The sequence below is a fragment of the Lontra canadensis genome, unplaced genomic scaffold, assembly GCF_010015895.1.
Source record: "Lontra canadensis isolate GAN:19392208 unplaced genomic scaffold, GSC_riverotter_1.0 scaffold12, whole genome shotgun sequence".
NCBI classification, from domain to species: Eukaryota; Metazoa; Chordata; class Mammalia; order Carnivora; family Mustelidae; genus Lontra; species Lontra canadensis.
Window position 1 is genome coordinate 17,400,579 of NW_022631006.1, and position 19,201 is coordinate 17,419,779.

At 42.6% G+C, this 19,201-nt stretch overlaps 2 protein-coding genes across 16 annotated transcripts in view; one reads left to right on the plus strand and one right to left on the minus strand.

Moving 5' to 3' along the window:
- TUBGCP4 (tubulin gamma complex associated protein 4) overlaps window positions 1-6,227 on the minus strand; it is a 37,335-nt gene extending 31,108 nt beyond the window's left edge. For 4 of the 6 annotated variants that reach the window (XM_032856691.1, XM_032856690.1, XM_032856687.1 and 1 more), the window contains exons 1-2: window positions 5,908-6,094; window positions 1,071-1,199 (exon numbers count right to left, since the gene is read on the minus strand). In XM_032856691.1, coding sequence (XP_032712582.1) covers window positions 1,071-1,199; window positions 5,908-5,985 — 207 coding nt within the window. In that variant the 5' untranslated portion in view covers window positions 5,986-6,094. Of the gene's footprint in view, window positions 1-1,070; window positions 1,200-5,907 lie in introns of all 6 variants that reach the window. The other 2 variants (XM_032856685.1, XM_032856688.1) reach the window with 2 other exon arrangements.
- A 58-nt stretch (window positions 6,228-6,285) lies between these two features.
- ZSCAN29 (zinc finger and SCAN domain containing 29) lies at window positions 6,286-17,258 on the plus strand. Of its 10 annotated transcripts, none has more exons than XM_032856677.1 (6): window positions 6,286-6,362; window positions 7,314-7,746; window positions 8,227-8,431; window positions 10,509-11,198; window positions 13,092-13,562; window positions 15,357-17,258. In XM_032856677.1, the coding sequence occupies exons 2-6, from the start codon at window positions 7,429-7,431 to the stop codon at window positions 16,223-16,225; spliced, it is 2,553 nt and encodes an 850-aa protein (XP_032712568.1). In that variant the 5' UTR covers window positions 6,286-6,362; window positions 7,314-7,428; the 3' UTR covers window positions 16,226-17,258. The 10 variants fall into 10 exon arrangements, with proteins under 10 accessions (XP_032712568.1, XP_032712565.1, XP_032712566.1 ...); XM_032856674.1 differs by having other exon boundaries at window positions 6,316-6,842; XM_032856675.1 differs by having other exon boundaries at window positions 6,316-6,753.
- The last annotated feature ends 1,943 nt before the right edge of the window (window positions 17,259-19,201 follow it).

Genomic DNA, 19,201 nt, shown 5'->3' on the forward strand with positions numbered 1-19,201 from the left:
CAAAATGGCATTGATTAGATTTTAAGCTCACATTTCGCTTACACATTCCCAATAAAATACTTTTGAGAGAATCAGAATCCCTGTCCCAGAAAGGAAAATATAACGTATTATTCTCCAACTCTTCTGCCCCACAGATGAGCACCAAAGGCCTGACAACCAATTTAATAAGAGAGAGTACTGATTGCATTATTCCAGGAATCCTTCCTTTTTCTTTCTAGAAATCCCCACCTTTCTCCCCAACCAGAATCATTGTTTCAACTGGGCAACAGTCATCACTGAATCACAGTCACACAATTGTGCAATCTTTTTATTTACCACAGACAGAATTACAAACTGCTAAAAACGAAAGGGAATTTCAAAATTTCTCTTTAAAAAAATATGAGTGCTTACTATGTTCCAGGCACTTTGCATGAATTACCTTGTTTAATCCTTACAATTCTGTGAAATAGGTACACTTATTACCCCTACTTTATAGGTAAGTGAACTGAGCCAAAGTTACTGAGCATTAGGTTACTGCCAAGCAGTCTATGGCCAGTAAGTGATAGAGCAGGACACAAATCATTGACCTCTACACCATTAATCACAATTAACATATACACTTCCAATGAACTCATATTAATGGATACTATTTAAGTGCTTGCTACATGCCAAGCACCTTCTCTAATTTAACTCTTTTATTTTCAAATAAGAAAAATGAAGCCCAAAGAGCTTAGTGGATTGGCTTAATGTGACTAAGGAAGTTAGAAGCAAAATAACAAAAAGTTCTGAAATGATGCTTTGTTTTTACTGCTGGAATTGGAATTCTGGTCCAGCTCAAACTAATTTAACTCAGGTTTCCTGAAACTCAGGCAAAGCATATTTTCTCTTATACCAATCTGCCTAGATTGGTCCCTGTGTATATTTTTTCCCTTGTTTGAGCTAGTTACCTGGCCCTCACTTGAATAATTCCAATGGTAAGAAATTCATAACATCTTAAGACTCATTTCATATCAATTACCAATGGATTCACTCAAAACCTGACATGGCTCCTGACCTCTGGGGGTGTCCATTCCCTGGGACCGGCAGCCTACCTGTTGCTGCACATGGCCTGTGTACTGTTCAATGAACTCGGTGAAGCGAATATAGTCTGTGCCCAGCCGGCAGAGGCGATTCAGGACGCTGGTTTCACTGGGATGGAGAAATGGGAAGTCCTGTGACACCTGCAGAAGAGGACAGGCTAAAAACACGGATGCCCACGTATCTCGGGGTGCTTCAAATGCTTCATACTATCAATCACTCCCCTTCTCAAGATGCCCATTTAAGTTTGGTAAATTCCAAACTGCTACAAAGGTGTTGCTCCCCATCCCTGACCTAATTAGGTTTATTGAAATAGGTGGTAACACTCGGTAAAGAATTCAAACACTACCAAGTGTTGCACATTAAAAACATGCCAACCTCCCCACAGGTGGCTACTGTTACTTGTTTCTTTTGCAATCTTCCAGGGATGGCCTGTAAGAATATAGAGTTTTTTTACCTGATTTCAACAAAGTCTCTTTAGCGCTACTGCTCAAACCGGGATCTACAGATTCTAGGGGTTTCTCAGACATATTCTTAAGATTTACAAATTCTCTATTAAATTTTAAATTTTATTTTCATTTCCATAAAAATGTAAAATTAATGTAACATACTATAATCTATAAAAGCACCCTATAACTGGACATATAAATGTAGTGTCCATATTTTCATTTGTATTTGGTATTTCATTTCATTGGATATTATTTTAATTGAAAGGAAGGCCAAATAATAACCTACTATGTTTTAAAAAGGTTTCATAGCAGACCGAGTACAACAAAGTAGGAGAATGTACTCATTCAACCACATTTTTTTTAATATTGTGGTAAACTATACATAAAAGTTACCATTTTGGCTATCTTTAAAAGTACAGTTCTGTGGCATTAAGTGCATTCACACCGTTGGGCCTCCCTCACCACTATCCAACTCCAGAACTTTCTTATCTTCCCAAACTGAAACCCTGTATCCAATAAACATTAACTTCCCATTCCTCCCTACCCCCAGCCCCTGGCAATTGCTTGCCTCTATAATTTTGACCATTCTAAGTACTTCAAATAAGTGTAAATACAATATTTGTCCCTTGATGACTGGCTTTTTCACTTCATATGGTGTCTCCAAGGTTGATCCATGTTGTAGCATGCATCATCTGAATTTCCTTCCTAAGACTGAAAAATATTCAACTGTATATTTGCTCAGCATTTTGTTTATCCAATTCATCTGCCAAGGGATGCTTGAGTTACTTTTACCTTTTGGCTACAGCAAATAATACTGCCATGAACGTGGGTATACAAATATCTGGGTATTGTATACGATACATGTTTGTGTCTCTTCTTTAACTTTTTTGGGGTATGTACCTAGAATTGAAATTGCTAGATCATTTGGTAGTTCTATGTTTAATTTTTTTGAAGAGTCACCCTATTATCTTCCACAAGGGCTGCACCATCTTCTGTTCCCACCAGTAATGCACAAGGGTTCTTATTTTTCCACGACCTCACCTGCACTTGTCATTTTGTTTTTTCTGAATGGGTATAAAATGCTATCTCATTGATCTGTATTTCCTTAATAATCAGCCATATTGATAATCTTTTCATTTGCTTATTGGCCAGTGTATATCTTCTTTGGAGGATCAACCGTCATTTAACCAATACCTACTTATCCCAGGCACTGTGTTAATATCCCGAGATTAAATAGTGAACAAAATCAGATGTAGTTACTATCCCCAAAGACCTTAGCATATTACCTATTTATATCATTGAGTACTGTATTTTGTGGATGTCATCTTTACATAATAGTAAATGTGGTAATAAATAGGAGCAAAGAAGAATTTTTCGGTTACCAAATCCATAATATGTTTAGGAATCCATTTTTAAAATATTTTACTTATTTATTTGACAGAGAGAGACACAGCGAGAGAGGGAACAGAAGCAGGAGGAGTGGGAGAGGGAGAAGCAGGCTCCCCACGGAGCAGGGAGTTCAATGTGGGGCTCCATCCCAGGACCCTGGGATCATGACCTGAGCAGAAGGCAGCTGCTTAATGGCTGAGCCACCCAGGTGCCCCTTAGGAATCCATTTCATGCATATTTTAATGACACAACACTAACCATATCTTCAAGTTAATAGCTTAACAACACAGTGCTTAAGAATCTGTCTTTGCGGGGCACCTGGGGGGCTCAGTGGGTTAAAACCTCTTCCTTCGGCTCAGGTCATGATCTCAGGGTCCTGGAATCAAGCCCCACATCAGGATCTCTGCTCATGGGGGAGCCTGCTTCCTCCTCTCTCTCTGCTTGCCTCTCTGCCTATCTCTCTCTCTCTGTCAAATAAATAAATAAAATCTTAAAAAAAAAAAAAAAAAAAAGAATCTGTCTTTGGGAGGCCAACCTAATTACTCTGTTTAGTGCAGTGTCTCCCTTCAGCTGGAACTATACCCCCAATAAAGCCCTGCCTGTGGCTTTCAAACAAACAAACAAACAAACAAAACTCATAGTTGGAGTCAGAGTGCCAGTTTTGAACCCCTGAGTTGCTGCTTACTTGCATGAAAATTTAGGCATATTATAATAACTCTCTGTGCCTCAGTCTTCATACCTAGAAAGTGGAGATGGTAATTGTGGGGATAAATGTTAATACATGTAAAGCCATGCACATTGCAAGTGCTCAATACATGAAAGCAATTTTTTTTTATTATTAGGACAGCTCTACACAGTTATCAAGTGATAATTCTCATTAAAACTGGAATTTTGAGCAGTGCTTTGTTGGCAGAGTTTTAGAAAAGTTCAAGGTCTAGTTATTCTGAAACAGCAAACAGTACTTTGAAGTTATTGATACCATTTGGTACAACCTACTTATATGAACAGGCATTCTTATTTATTTATTTGTCAGAGAGAGAGACAGACAGGGACAACACAAGCACAGGGAAAGGCAAACAGAGGGGGAAGCAGGCAACCCGCGGAGCAAGGAGCCCCATGTGGGCTCAATCCCAGAACCCTGGGATCACGACCGACCGGAGCCAAAGGCAGACGCTTAACAGACTGAGCCACCCAGGGGTCCCTGAACAGACATTCTTTACCACAGACTTACTGATGTCAAAACAGAGATCTGTAGCAGTCATACTATTATTAAACTCAGTGTTGGAGATTTAGTTTCAGCAAAACAATAGTATATGTCACATTACATCACCAGTTCTCAATCAGGCAATTTTGCCCCATTTGGTAAATGTCTGGAGTTAGTTTTGATTGCCACAATTCAGGGGGTACTACTGACATCTAGTGGGTAGAAGCCATGGATGCTGCTAAACATCCTATAATGCACAAGCAGGACACACTCCCACAACAAAGAATTATCCAGTGTACAATGTCAATAGTGCCAAGGTTGAGAAACCATACATTAATGTTATTTTGAATTTATCCATTTGGTAGTTTTGTTTATTTTGTAACAAATAATTGGTTTTACAGTTTTTATTTATTTATTTAAAGATTTTATTTATTTGACAGAGATCACAAGTAGGCAGAGAGGCAGGCAGAGAGAGAGAGGAGGAAGCAGGCTCCCCACCAAGCAGAGAGCCCAATGTGGGGCTCGATCCCAGGACCCCGGGATCATGACCCAAGCCGAAGGCAGAGGATTTAACCCACTGAGCCACCCAGGCGCCCCTGGTTTTACAGTTTTTAAAGAGCAATATGCTTGAGTTTATACTTAGGTTAATGTGTACATATATTCAATATTATAATAAAATGATTTTTATCAATATTAGGCATTCATAACAATTTTCCCCTTTATGATTGTGAAAAACATGCTCTGCAGAAAGTATGCAATATTTTCTGTTTTTAGTAGTCTTTTTTTCTTCCATAAATATCTGAACACTTACTATATGGCAACAATACCCAGTGTTCATCATAAGAAGTGCACCCCTTAACCTCCTCACCTATTTCACCCATTCCCCCATGTCCCTCCCCCTCAGGTAGCCACCATTTTTTTCTCTATAATTAAGAATATGTTGCTTGGTTTGGAATTGGCTTGACTTTGTGAGCTAGATTCAAATCTTGTGAGCTAGATTCAAATCTTGCCATTACAAGGACTAGTCACCATAAATTTCTCTGAGCTTCAGTTTGCTCTTTCGTCAATTCCGGCTAACAATACCTAAGTTACTAAGTTATAAGAGGACTGGATAATATTACAGAAAGCAGAAGTAGAAAAAAATGGTTCAGATACAGGAGCCAAGCAGACCTGGGGTTCAAGACGAAGCTCAATTATTACTAGCTACCAAATACAGGGAGTTAATCTGTGAAATGGAGATAGGTGATTGTGAAGATTAAATGAGATAATGCATATAGTACCTAGCCCTTCCTCCTCATACATTCCTGGTTATATGAAAATCGCCTTCCAAATTCTCCTAGTGCAGAAATTTCCTGCGAAAGGAGCAATGAGGGAAACACTCTTCATTTTTTTTTAGTCAACAAAACTGGATGACCCCCCACATAGTGTGTTAAGAGCTACGTATTTGGACTGTTTTCAAAGTTCACTTTAAAGCACTGCAAGCGTGAAAACGGGTGAAAGCGCCTCCTTCACTTTCACATCCAGTTCCCCAGCAACTCTCGCTCAGACACCTCAACCTCAGGCAGGGTCGCGTGCTCCCTCCTCCCGCGTCCGCCTTCTCTACGCCAGCCGGGGCCCAGCCCTCCAGAGGTGTGGTACCGCGAGCCAACGGCCCTGAGGCACTTCCCGGGTTACCAGCCCAGGCACTCGCTCCCCGAACACTGCCCCTGTAAGCCCCGCCCTTCGACCCCGCAGACTCCTCCCCCAGGTAACGGCGCGAGCCCGCCCATTCTGCGCTCCTTGGTTCCCGCGCAGGGGTCTGGACCGTACCTGGAGGCCACTCCGCTTGTTCCACGTGAAAATGGACCCTGGGTACCCGCTCAGAGCCAAGAGCAGTTCGTGGATCATTCCCACGGCGGATCTCTAGTCCCTATATCCGTCGCCCCCTCCTCCAACGTCCCTCCAGGGGACCTAAGGGGCGAATGCCGCCTACTCGACAAGCGCACAGGCCCCTGGGACAGGCTATTTGTCCTGAATCCCAAGAGGCAAGACAACTGCTGCGGGAAGAGCGGAGGGGAAATATTACGGGATAGGCGCCCCACGTCCCGGAAGTGTGCCGCGCTTGGCTGGGCCCACTCGCTCGCTCCTGCCGAGGTTCTTCTGGAGGAATCTCCGGAGTGCCCTTGCGCATGCGCCCTTAGTGCCCGAGTCTCCCGCTCGGACTTCCGGTTCGAGAGCTGGACTGGGAGGCTGGAGAGCCGGGGCTGGGGCCCGACCCTAAGAGGGTGAGGCTGGCCCGGGGGCAGAGATGCGAGTGGGTTGAGGGGCAGCCCCGAGAAGGAGACGCTACCTGGGGTGGCCGGAGGGTGCTCTCAGGGCGCCTTAGCTCGGTCGGAGGCCTCTGGAGGGACCGCACGACGGCTCCGAGAGTGACCTGGCCGGAGGGACCGAAGACAAAGAGGCCGGAATCCCGCACCCGCCGCTCCTAGAGTCGAGTCCCGCTCCCGCGAACCCCGCAGCACCCGGAGCCCCTGGCCAGCAACCGAACTCGTCCTCAGGAGACCCATTACTACTGCCCCCTCGGACTCCCTCTCTCCACCAACTCTGTGACTCCCCACGCCCACCGGCCCTCGCTTCAGGAACCCAAACCAATCCTCCTAGTGTGCGAGGTTTCCCGTCAGTAGTTCCCGAGTAGTTGCTGAGCGGTTACTTAGGCTGTGAGGGAAAACAAAGACCCAGTATTCAGTACTTGATTTTTGTCCCGGGTGGGAATTGGTAGTTGTGTAGTCTGAGGAGGCGGGGAGGATGTAAAGGGTCCCCGGAAGGACTGCGGAGGTACTGGGGGAGATCGGCTGCCACCCGCTGGACAGAGGCTTTTTGTTGCCTTCAGCAAGAGGGTGACTTGCCTTTAGATTCTCGCCAGCTCCAGGTTTCCCATATGGTTCGAACTCACTATGCAACATTGGTCAGGGGAGTTGACTGGGATCAGGTTTGGGAGGAGGTGGAAGAAGGGCAGACAATACTTTATACTTTGCTGCTTCCCCAGGCTGCCTTGAAAGTCGCCCAGAAATGGTAGCTTTTGAAAGGTCTCCATGCTGTTTGGCTTGCTGTCCTAAAGTTGGTGCTACCTCACATGGCCGCGTGGTGTATATGGGAAGTCAAACCAACCCTTGGCAAGACTTTAGACATATGAGTGAGTGTATTTCTTCTGATAGTGCCATCTCTCTCTACCCTAGGAGGAAACTCTTCTTACAGTTGAGAGACTCATCTGCAGGTGATTCTCCAAGGACATGGGAAAATAGGTGTAAGCCCTCCAACCCTTAAGTGGAGGGAAGCTGCTTTCTGCTGTGAATGATGGCCAAACCCATTCTGAGAGGGAATGGCACTAACTCTGAGACGTTCCGACAGCGCTTCAGGAGATTTCACTACCAGGAGGTAGCTGGGCCCCGGGAGGCTTTCAGCCAACTCTGGGAACTTTGCTGTCGTTGGCTAAGGCCGGAGGTGCGCACCAAGGAGCAGATTGTAGAATTGTTGGTGCTAGAGCAGTTCCTGACCATCTTACCTGGGGAGATCCAGAATTGGGTACAGGAGCAATGTCCAGAAAGTGGAGAGGAGGCAGTGGCTCTGGTGGAAGATTTAGAAAGAGAGCCTGGAAGACCTGGACGTTCGGTGAGAAGGGAGGGGGAATTCAGAAGTGTGTGACTGGGAAGGGGCAAGGATAAAGGGCCATATTAAGGTATATACAGCTTTAAAGAGGGGCACAATCTCCTTTGGTGATGCTTATACTTAGTGTCCTGGAACAGGTAACTTTTTCAGATAGAGCTGATCTGGAGATGCTACCTGGGTGTACCTTTGCTATCCTGTCATAATGAGTTATTCATAGTCTTACAGGTTTTTTACTTAAGAGAGAAGAAAGGGGAATTATTTTTTAGCTGTAGGTGGGTTTACTATTTTGAGCTTTTCTTTCTGGAGCTCCAGTTGCTCTAAGCTAATGGAATAAGAAAGACCCATGTTCACTGTTAAACCTCCTCCCCTGCCAAACCTAGCCAGGTCCCAAAAGGATGAACTCTTTTGGGGTATTAAATAATCTCCTCTGGGAATGCCCCTCATTATAACCTTGCAGTGACAATTAATGGGGGTTGTTTCTAGGTCACAGTCTCTGTGAAGGGGCAGGAAGTGCGCTTGGAGAAGATGACACCCCTGAAATCATCACGAGAGTTATTAAGTGTTCGGCAGGAGTCAGTGGAACCCCAGCCCAGGGGTGTAACCAAGAAAGAGAGGGCAAGGAGCCCAGACCTGGGACCACAGGAGCAGATGAACCCAAAGGAGAAGCTCAGACCTTTTCAAAGGAGCGGTGAGGAGTAGATTCCTATGGGAAGATAGGATACCATTCTAAGTTGGGAAGTAGGGTTGGGACTAGTGAGTGGGAAAGGGATTTCAGGAAATGAGTTGAAATTGTAGAGTATGCAGTTGTTGGAGACCTCCTGAAGGTACGTAGTTTAGCCCTCTGGTGTAGTATTCTTATATTTCCTCTTTCAACAAGTCTGCCAGAGGATGACTTCCTAGTTTTTATCAGAATTGGAACTATTTTATTTCCTTTTGGTAATGATGATACTAGGTATTTTCTAGATCAAAATTCTTTTGTATACTTGAAGGCACAGCCTCTTTTTAATCATTTTCCTTCTCCAAATTGAACTGTATTGTTTCTTCAAGATCTTCCTCAGAAGCTCCATTCTTTTTTATTTTTTAAAGATTTTATTTATTTATTTGACAGAGATCACAGTAGACAGAGAGGCAGGCGTGGGGGAAGGGAGCAGGTTCCCCACTAAGCAGAGAGCCCCACGTGGGGCTAGATCCCAGAACCCTGGGATCATGACCCGAGCCGAAGGCAGAGGCTTTAACCCACTGAGCCACCCAGGCGCCCCAGAAGCTCCATTCTTTAGATCTATTAAGTTTTTGTTATTCTCCTTTGGAAATGAAGTCTTCCAAATACCAAGTTAATTGTGGAGAACTAAATTATATTATTTGAGGGAGGGTCTGGTAGGTAGAGGCAGAGTAGGAATTTTACTTGAGAATTTCACTACACTTTCTTTTAGTAAAGCTCTACTAACTGGTGATTATTGTTTACTTGGTAACTTTCAGGACTCTTACCAGTTTCCCCATTGTCTTTGTGCCTACTCCTTATTGTTGTATTTGATTTTGTAGAACTTGTTTTTCTTATTTGTTCTCAGTTGAATTCCCTATTATCTGTTTGGGGTTTTTTTGATCGTTTCTTCAACTTGTTAAGGTTGTTTTGAATTCTGATCTTATCATCCAAGAAGCTAGCCTTCTCAGCCATTTGTAACGGTCTCTGTTTAGCAATCCAGATGCAAGTCCTCAGCCCCAAACAGAGACTTGCAGAATTAATCAGTTTTTGAACACCTACCATGCATTCTAACACCTTGCAAGGTACTCTGCAATAAGTAAATGTGCCTGTTCTCAAAGAGCTTAGGGTGTGATTGGAAACAAATATGTGCTGAGCTGAACTATATGGAAACCATGCCAGCCAATGACTGTCAGTTTGTGTGAGTACAAAAGGGGTTTGGCAGAGTAAGAGATGAGGGAGGGCAGTAGGGAAGGCTTCATAGGGTGGCTCTGGCAAATACAACTTCTCATAGAATGGGTTAAAAAGTTGGATTAAAAAAAAAAAAAAGTTGGATAGGAGGGACTTACAGGAAAGGCCCAGAGTGATGAATAATAGTATGCTGTGATCTAGAGAGGAGTCTGATATGAATGGACAGTGCATGGGAGGCACTCAGGTTAAGGTTCAGCAGTATAGTGTTGAGCTGAGGAAGCAAGAGCCTGGAATTAGGTAGAACAGTGACTGCTGCATTTATCTGGCTGTAAGAGGATAAGGGTTCTAGACTTGGATGGGGCTTAAGGAACAGAGCAGGACATCCTATGGGAGAAGCCTTTAGAACTTGGTGGCATTGTGAAGGAAATGGATGAGTTGAAGTTTCTCCCCTACTCTTTTTGCCCTTGGAATCACTCTGAGTTTAATTCTCTAGTGCCAAGTGGAGAACTTATAGGAGACGGGAGATGACTATTCCCAGCAGTACCAAGACCTCCTTTAAGACCTGTAAGATTCCCAGCAGTGCCAAGACCTATAAGTGGTGAGGAGAGCTAGGGAGCAACATGGAACAGAAGTATTTGCTCTGAACACACAAACAGAACCTTTTCCTCTCTGTAACCCTGCTCTGGAAAATATTTTCTTTTCTTGAGGTTTTATGTATTTCCCCCACTTTCTCCAACCCATTGAACTTTCTGAGAACACTTCCTTAGACACTTTCTTTATAAGCCTCTTGGATTCGAAAAAAGACAGGTCTGAATTCAGAGGTATTTTTATGATCAATCCAAATTGTGATATCCTTTGTTTGCTTCCCTGCAAGCAGGATTTCCATTTCCTAAATCCGGTGTGGTCTCCAGGTTGGAGCAAGGAGAGCTCCCTGATCTGGGCTCCAAGGAGAAGGAACTCTCAAGAGGCAGTCACACAGGAGAAAGACAAATGCATGCTGATCTGTTATCACCCAAGAGAGAGAGAAGAAGCTGGGTGGACCAGGATCACTGGGGCTTTGAGGATGAGAAGGTAGCAGGTGTGCACTGGGGCTATGAAGAGACCAGAACCCTCCTTGCAATTCTCAGTCAGACTGAGTTTTACGAGGCTCTCCGAAACTGTCACCGAAACAGCCAAGTGTATGGGGCTGTGGCTGAGCGGCTCCGGGAGTATGGCTTCCTTCGGACATTGGAACAGTGTCGGACCAAGTTCAAAGGTCTCCAGAAGAGCTATAGGAAAGTCAAGAGTGGTCACCCACCTGAAACCTGCCCCTTCTTTGAAGAGATGGAGGCCCTGATGAGTGCCCAAGTCATTGCATTGCCCAGTAATGGCTTGGAAGAGGCAGCCTCTCACTCTGGCCTGGTGGGCAGTGATGTTGAGACAGAGGAGCCAGGGCAAGAGGGCTGGCAGCATGAGGAAGCAGAAGAGGTTGTGGCTGAAGAGTCGGACAGTGATGAAATGGGCCAGGAGGCCACCCCCCAAGACCCCGACAACTCAACTGCACCTGTTCTTTTTCGAAGCCCCAGTGGTAAGAAGCTTTTCTTTTGGGGGCTCTGGGATTAGATTTGAGGAGTTATGAGACTGCATGTGCAGTCAGGAAGTCTAATGTTGCCTGTCAGCTTTGTCACTTTAAATAGAAAACAAAGAGGCAGGCACTTTACAGTTCTATGTGTATTTCATTCTCTTGTGGGAAAATTAGATAATAGTACAGAGTAATTTTAGATATTTTAAATATGTACACTCAGAAAATTCTAGAGCTCTTTAAAAGAATATCATTCCATTTCTTTATTAAAATTTTTTTTCCTGATTATAAAATCACTAACAGCTGAGAAGAACCTGCTGGCACTATGCTATATTTAAGGAAAATATTTATTGAGCACCTTACACAAACTGCTGCTTTATTTCCCCAGTTCTCAATGTCAGTTTATTTTGTGTTTCTTTTCACTTAGCATAGCATAGCATAGCATAGTGAAGGACTTCCCAAAAGTTGGGGAAACATTTTCTAAGACTCTTACAGGAGATCTGCAACACACATAGTAAGAAATCTTAGTTTAACACTTGGTTGAAATATTTGCCCATGGAACTGTTTTTAAGTATTATTTATTACTGTTGATATAATTTGTATAACCATGTTGTTACGGAAAGAACACCAGAATATGAGTCGGGGGTTTGTTTCTAATCTTGACTACTAATCACCTTGGGTGACCTTCGATAGTCATCTGACCATTTCCGAGCTGCTTCCTCACCTGAAAAATGGGGCGTGGCAGCAGGACTACTTCTTTAAAGTTGCCGTTTCACTGTGAACAGCGATCTTTTCATTTTTTTATTATATGTGTGTGTTGTTACTTCAGTTCTGTTACAGGTTTCTTGTCTTCCTATCTTCTTTTCCCTTTCTCAGTATGCTTTTTTCTTTCATTCTTTTTTTGACAATGGAATAAATGCAGGTAAACCACAGACATGGCACATATGCTAGCTACCATTATTTTCATGATCTGTTCAACTTTTTCCACTGCTTTTTCTGTCTTCCAGTTCTTCCCCCAACTCCTTTACTTGACAGTTAGTGGAGGATGATAGAAGCAGCAGCATCTCCAGGTGGCTGTCAAGTGGGAGGAAAACTCTTTGAATCTCCTTTCCCTCTAGCCTGGGGACTAGCAAGGAGCAGAGTCTGTAATCCTACTGAAGTACTGCCCAAAGGAAGCCTGCAGCACTAGTACGGGCTCAGGCCGGGAGATACTTCTCACTTTCTTCCTCTTTTCAGCTTCCACCAGACCTTTACTCCTAAGGATAAGGTGAATGACTATCAGGCTCTCACCTTGTACCCTTCAGGTCTTTGCTATTACTGGGCTTTTTTGAGATTGTGGCAAATGAAGAAGGGCCATAATAGGGAATGGGCAACCGTGTGATTCTGCAAGAGACTGACTGTTCCTTGGGGTCCTGAGTCATGCTTTCAAACACTTAATTCATAAGGAAGTAGAGCTAATGGAAAAAGAGTGATCAGAAAAGTTAGGGATGACTCATGACAGTGATTGACTAGGTCTTATTCCCCTGGCCAGTTATTTTCTAGTTATGATCAGAATTCCAAAGAAATTACTAGAAGAATGGGGAAATGCATCCTCTACTCTTGACTCAGTGTATGTAATGAGTGTTTCAGTGATCCGGTGGAAAGACTTTTTTTTTTTTTTTTTTTTAAAATGGCTAAAGAGAAAATAGGAATCAAGGTCCCTGTGAAATTGCTGTGGGATATAGAGAAGCAAAACATTCTAATAATGAATTTGTATAGATTTTGGAAACAAAGCATTTTTACTTTTTTACCTAGGAGCCCAAGCTTAGGTGGTTTTTCATCATACACTTGGTAGGACTGAGGAATAGAGGCTATAAAGCCCTGGATTAAGTGGTGCTGAAAATTCTTTTCTGGTGGCAGGTGTACACTGGGGCTATGAAGAGACAAAGACTTACCTTGCAATTCTTAGTGAGACTCAGTTCTACGAAACCCTCCGGAACTGTCACCGCAACAGCCAGCTGTATGGAGCAGTGGCTGAGCGGTTATGGGAATATGGATTCTTAAGGACACCAGAGCAGTGTCGGACCAAGTTTAAAAGCCTACAGACCAGCTATCGGAAAGTCAAGAATGGCCAAGCACCAGAGACCTGTCCCTTCTTTGAAGAGATGGATGCTTTGGTGAGTGCCAGGGTTGTTGCCCCACCCAGTGACAGCCAGGAAGAAGAGACAGCCTCTTGCCCCATCCAGACCACCAGTGAGACCAAAGCTGAGAAACAAGCTGAGGCTGCAGAAGAGACCATAGAAGAAGATTCTGAGGATGATGAAGAGGATACTGAGGTACCCCTGGGGGTTGTCATGACCCGTGCTCCAGTCTTATTCCAGAGCCCCAGTGGTAAGATCCTTTTACTTTTTGAGGTTTGAGTAGCAGAAGGGAGACAGTGGGATTTAGGAGAAAAATCAACAATCTGAAGAGTAGGAGACTGGCTTCTACACCCAGCTCTCATGGATTCTTCTTGTGACCACCTTCTCTCTTCTCCATGTTTCTTTTCTATTAAAGCAGCTCACAGAGGGGATATAAATTATTCACCTGTCTTGCCTTCTCATAATACATCATCAATCCTGATGGGTGCAAAGTTTATAAATTTGCTTTCATTTACATCTGAGCTAGTAGGCAGTTTACCTAGCAGGGAGTATGAAAGTTAACATCTCCCAAGTAGCATGTTGTATACCCATAGTGGGATGAAGTTGATTTTGAAAGTTCATTCTTGTTAAATGTTTTTTTCCTCTACTTCAAACTTGCATACGAGTTGTATGTCTGCTTTATTCATACCTATTAAAACCCAATAACCTCTTCAGCCACAGCTGGGCAAAAGTCTGAGATTTCTTAGGGAATGGACCGTTTGAACCTTAGCTGTTGTGTAAGAAAAAGAAATACTTCACTATGGCTTCCCTCCTTGTGGGAAGAGTAATTCTGATTTTCGAGTCATACATGTATGTGAATCTGAACTCTCTTGTCCATTAGCCAGCTGAATGACTCAGAGCAAGTTATTTAAAACCCTGTACGTTTGCTTACATATTACGATGTACCTCACTGAAGTTGATGTAAATGAGGTACTATGGTGAAGCACCTAGCACAGTGCTCAGGCACACAGTAAGTATTTAATAAGTAATAGTTTTTTTTTTTTGTTTTTTTGTTTTTTTGTTTTTTTGTTTTCAAAAAGTTCTTCAGATGTACATTCTTCAAGGGTGTCCCATGGCAGTGTTAATATGTTCCACTAAAAAAATGTCTTGTAAGTTTAGGAAGTGCTAAATTACCCTCCTCAGAGGCTCACAATACACACTCACATATTTAAGGTTCTGAGATTTCATTAAATTTAACAAATCTCTGTTTCACAGGGGCATCTTACATGACTGAGCTTCTGGATAGAAATACTGTCTTTAGGGGGTACATAAACAGGCTGATGCTCAGTATTCCTTTGCTCTCAGATTTAGTCCAGGGAATTTGGGATCCAGAATTTGTCTGAAACATCTGAAAATTCTGCAAATTCAAAGTCAATTTGCAAACTGAAAACGTGCCAAGTATCTGCAAATTCACATAAGCTAGGCCTGGGGAGCCTGGTATTTGGCTCTTAGAAGAATATTAAAAGCTTAGCTTGGGCATTAGAGTAGTGCTTTGGGAACATTTAATGTTTATTCTTCCAGGGAAAAGAGACTGTTTTAGGGAGATATTTCCTAGCAAAATTTCTCTCTCAGAAGGCCTTCTGTTCTTTGAAAGACACCATATATTTTCCTACCCTGTTTTCCTTCTCAACATACATTGGAATTTGAGGAGAGGGGGACTCAGATAGCTCTTTTGCATATAGAAGTTTCTCAAGGTTTTCCTGGGTACTCCTGGACCTATCTTAAATCTGGTAGGTTTTCCTTGTTATACTGAGAGTTTTCTGAAGATGATGGGTATCCAGGAAGCATTAAAAGAATGTATTAATCAGCCCCTATAACAGATGAGAAACATGTGATTGGTTACTAAGCACAGGAGTAAAAACACTGGAATTCTAATTGGTAGTAGTCACTGGGGATCTAGTGCTCCCTAATTTTTATCTTTAATCATCTAATATGATACTTACTTTACCCCCCGCACATAATATTAAGGAAATGGATAACCTTTGAAATTCTATTCTTATATCAGGTTTTGAGGCTGGATTTGATAATGAAGAGAATCTAAAACGAGATATTTCTGAGGAAGTACAACTACATAGAACATTACTTGCAAGGTCTGAAAGGAAACTGTCCCGGCATCTTACTCAGGGTAAAGGTGGTAAGAGTGAATGTAGATCAGGACAACAGTGGGAAACGACCCCAGGGGAGAGAAGAGGAAAACCAACACTCCCAGAGAGGAGCTTAGGTAAAGTTCTAAATCATCAGAGACCTTACTTGGGAGAGAGACCCTGTAAATATCTCAGATACAGCAAAAACTTTGTTCCAAACTCCCACCTCATGCATCAGATATCTCATCAAGTGGAAAATCCATATAAATGTGCTGATTGTGGAAAAAGCTTCAGTCGGAGCGCACGCCTCATCAGACACCGCAGAATCCACACTGGAGAGAAACCTTACAAGTGTCTTGACTGTGGGAAAAGTTTCCGTGACAGTTCAAATTTCATCACCCACAGGAGAATCCACACAGGAGAAAAACCGTATCAATGTGGTGAGTGTGGAAAACGCTTCAATCAGAGCTCGAGCCTTATAATTCACCAGAGAACCCACACAGGAGAAAAGCCCTATCAATGTGAAGAGTGTGGAAAAAGCTTCAACAATAGTTCTCATTTCAGTGCACATCGGAGGATACACACAGGAGAGAGACCCCATGTGTGTCCTGACTGTGGAAAGAGTTTCAGTAAGAGTTCTGACTTACGTGCACACCATAGGACCCACACAGGAGAGAAACCCTATGGGTGTCATGACTGTGGCAAATGCTTCAGTAAAAGCTCCGCCCTTAATAAGCACCGAGAGATCCATATGCGAGAAAAACTTCTGTCACAGTCAGCACCTAAGTAAGCCTCTGAGAATTTAAAGAAAAGATACATGCATTGAAATTGTTAGGAAAAGTCTTCCAATAGTAGATCCATCTCCTATTCTCTGCCCAGCTAGCTTAGGAAACACTCTAAGATTTGCCCCACTTTGTCCTTGTTTTTCCTGGGTCTATGAATTCCTAAGGTAGTTATCTTAAGAATGAAAGGAAGATTTCAGTCTCTCTCCTTGCCTTCACTGGAAATGAGAAATAACACCTTTACCTCTCAGTGCCTATGTTGTTTCCTTAATAGAGAGGATGTAGTAGTAGATCCCATGTATTTATTTATCCTGATACTCGGCTGCATTTCAACTGGAAAAACTTACCACAGCAGCATTTCAGAGAGAGGTGGTGAGACTTATTCTGAGTGGGTCTAGCTCTTTATAAAATAATGGAAATGCGAAAAAGTGGCTTTTCTTGTTCATATAAGTCTGTGCTCAGAATGACATTTGTCATGCCCACTCTTCATTTACCTTAAAGGAGAATTTAATATCCATCTTGGTTCTGACCTATGAATCATCTTGTTAAAAGCCTAGGTGTTCTATATGGGGAAACAGTATAAACCTTATATAAATATTGAGGTACGAACCCTGGATTTCTTAATTTCTTCAAAGCCCTAGAATATCTGGAATAGAATAATATATTTAGAGCATTCTAGATAGATTTTTTTTTCTTCTATTCCATCTAATATGAATTTCATCTGTCCCTGCTGGTCCAGAAGTACAAAGAGCAAGCCAGCTGGATATGTTGATATGAGAGAAGGCATTTAAAGCTGCCAGTAGGGGGCTGTCTGCATTTCACACACTCCAAACACTTAGTATAGTGTTACACAGCACCCCATGGTCACTGAATACCTGCATTGAGCAGAAACAACTGCCACATACCCATGAATTAGGAAACAGACCCCTTTGTGCCAACAACTCTTTACCCTAATGGCAAGGAGGACAGATTATCTTTGGTCACTGGAGTTGCCAATACTTGCACACATGCACATATTCAACTGTATAGATCTAATTTTTTTTTAAAGATTTTATTCATTTATTTGTCAGAGGGTGAGAGAGAGAGCACAAGCAGGGGGAGCAGCAGGGAGAGAAGCAGGCTCCCTGCTGAGCAAGGAGCCTGATGCAGGACTCATGTACAGATTTATTTCTAAAAGCTCTTCAAACACAAAATTCTCTGTATAATCAAATAGTATTGAATAATTGCCCACCTGTTCATAGTAGTATGATGAGCCCTGTACAGCACAAGGTAAACAAGCCCTGTCCTTACTCTTACAACCTAAAACAGATGACACTGACAAGGACAAATAATAAATGCACATGTAGAGCTGCAATCGTTTTAGAGAAATCTAGAAATCTAGTAACATTTTGCATAAATGTTAAGGTCTAATGCATTATAGTTTTCTATAAGAAAAACCTGGGAGGTATTTTCTTCTCTTTATTCAGGAAGGCTTCATGAAACAGCAAGTGTTCAAGGAAGGAAGGTTACTGGGTAAGTTAGGGTGGGATGAAATTCCCAAACCAATCACAAAACTGAGTGCTGAGTGGGTGAGAAATGGGAAAATTGGAGAGCAAGGTGTTTTTACGCAGATGGAACCAAGAGCAAAGGACAGACTGTAAGGAAAGTTAAACAAATCTTGGAGCAGCACAAAATCTGAGGAATAGTATTATCTAGGCTATGCACGAGGCAGAGCACTGCCTTAACTGGGACATGGAGTCCCGGAGGCAGATCAGGATGTGGTCCCATCCACCTATAATAAATCAGATACTGTGCTGCACTTATTGATGAAAGAGCCAGCTTGCTCTGGAGAAGAAGAATGAGCTGTTTGAGGGGACTAGCTCCTATGGGAGACAAAGGTCAGAAACTAGTGTCTTGAGAAGATACTACAGGGGGCAGGTCTGAGGAAAGAGGAATGTGAACAGATGGCTAAGGTCTAGGATAAGTAGCTGTTTCATATTCATATATAATTAGAGTCCTGTGGCTGGAATGAGGTATCAAAGAGGAGTGGGGAGATAGAATATTCTGTAATTCATAGCTTGCTGTGTTAGATGAGAGGTTGAGGTCTGGTGTTGAGGGATCCTACTACAAAGAATTTCCTAATGTTTATTAGGACAAGATGGTATCTCAATTATGTGGCCTAAGGAGACAGAAAGATAGAAGAAACACCAATCTAAAGCAGTTCCTCAGGATTTGAGATGGTTTAGTAAGTGTGTCTTTTAAATGTGTGTGTTTTTTTTAAATATGGGAGATTACTGTCTTTAGTATATTTATGGATAGTTTGTGTATAAAAAGTACTGGTTGGGGGTATCAGCAGATATGAATTCTGGTTCCAGATGTCTTGTGTGTAAGTCAACTTGTTTCCATCTCCCTTTCTGTAAAGCAGAATAATGTTTACACCTTAATCTGCCTCTCAGGGATACCATGTTAATAAAAATTAATGTCTATAAAGTACCCAGTGTTTGTTCAGATGGTTCGCCCCGTCCCACACCCCACTAAATATACATGTGCAAATTACTAAGTTGTTGTTGCTAGGAAAAGAAATTTTTACCCACTTTTTTGGCTCCCTGTGTGGGCTTACCAGAAGTATGCCTGTTTGAATCTTTATGTGCTAGACTGAGAAACAAATTAGGATGTGGTAGAAGAGAAATTAGAATGAAAATTCTTCTGTGGTGTCTGTATCTGTATCCATTAGTACAGTGCATTACGACCTGTCATAACTGGGCATGGAGAGTAAGTATTACTTTAAAAGACCCAGCACCAGCCTCCCTTCTCCCCACCAACCTCCAGATGAAGAGAATGTACCTAAGGAACTGGGCAAAGGCAAACTCTCTTACTGGGGAAAGCCCATTTCATCTCAAATAGCTTAACAAGGCTTTTTCTCCTATCCAATCTGCATTCCTAAGGATGGAAGAAGCAAGAAATAGTCTTCCAACATTCAAAGAAAGAGAAACCAAGGCCAATGT

What these genes read in the sequence shown, in the direction of transcription:
- ZSCAN29 (XM_032856677.1), top strand. Translation starts at nt 7,429, where the DNA reads ATGATGGCCAAACCCATTCTGAGAGGGAATGGCACTAACTCTGAGACG. An exon ending in CAGACCTTTTCAAAGGAGCG is followed by an intron (nt 8,432 to 10,508) that starts GTGAGGAGTAGA and finishes CCCTGCAAGCAG; the next exon opens with GATTTCCATTTCCTAAATCC. An exon ending in TCTTTTTCGAAGCCCCAGTG is followed by an intron (nt 11,199 to 13,091) that starts GTAAGAAGCTTT and finishes TTCTGGTGGCAG; the next exon opens with GTGTACACTGGGGCTATGAA.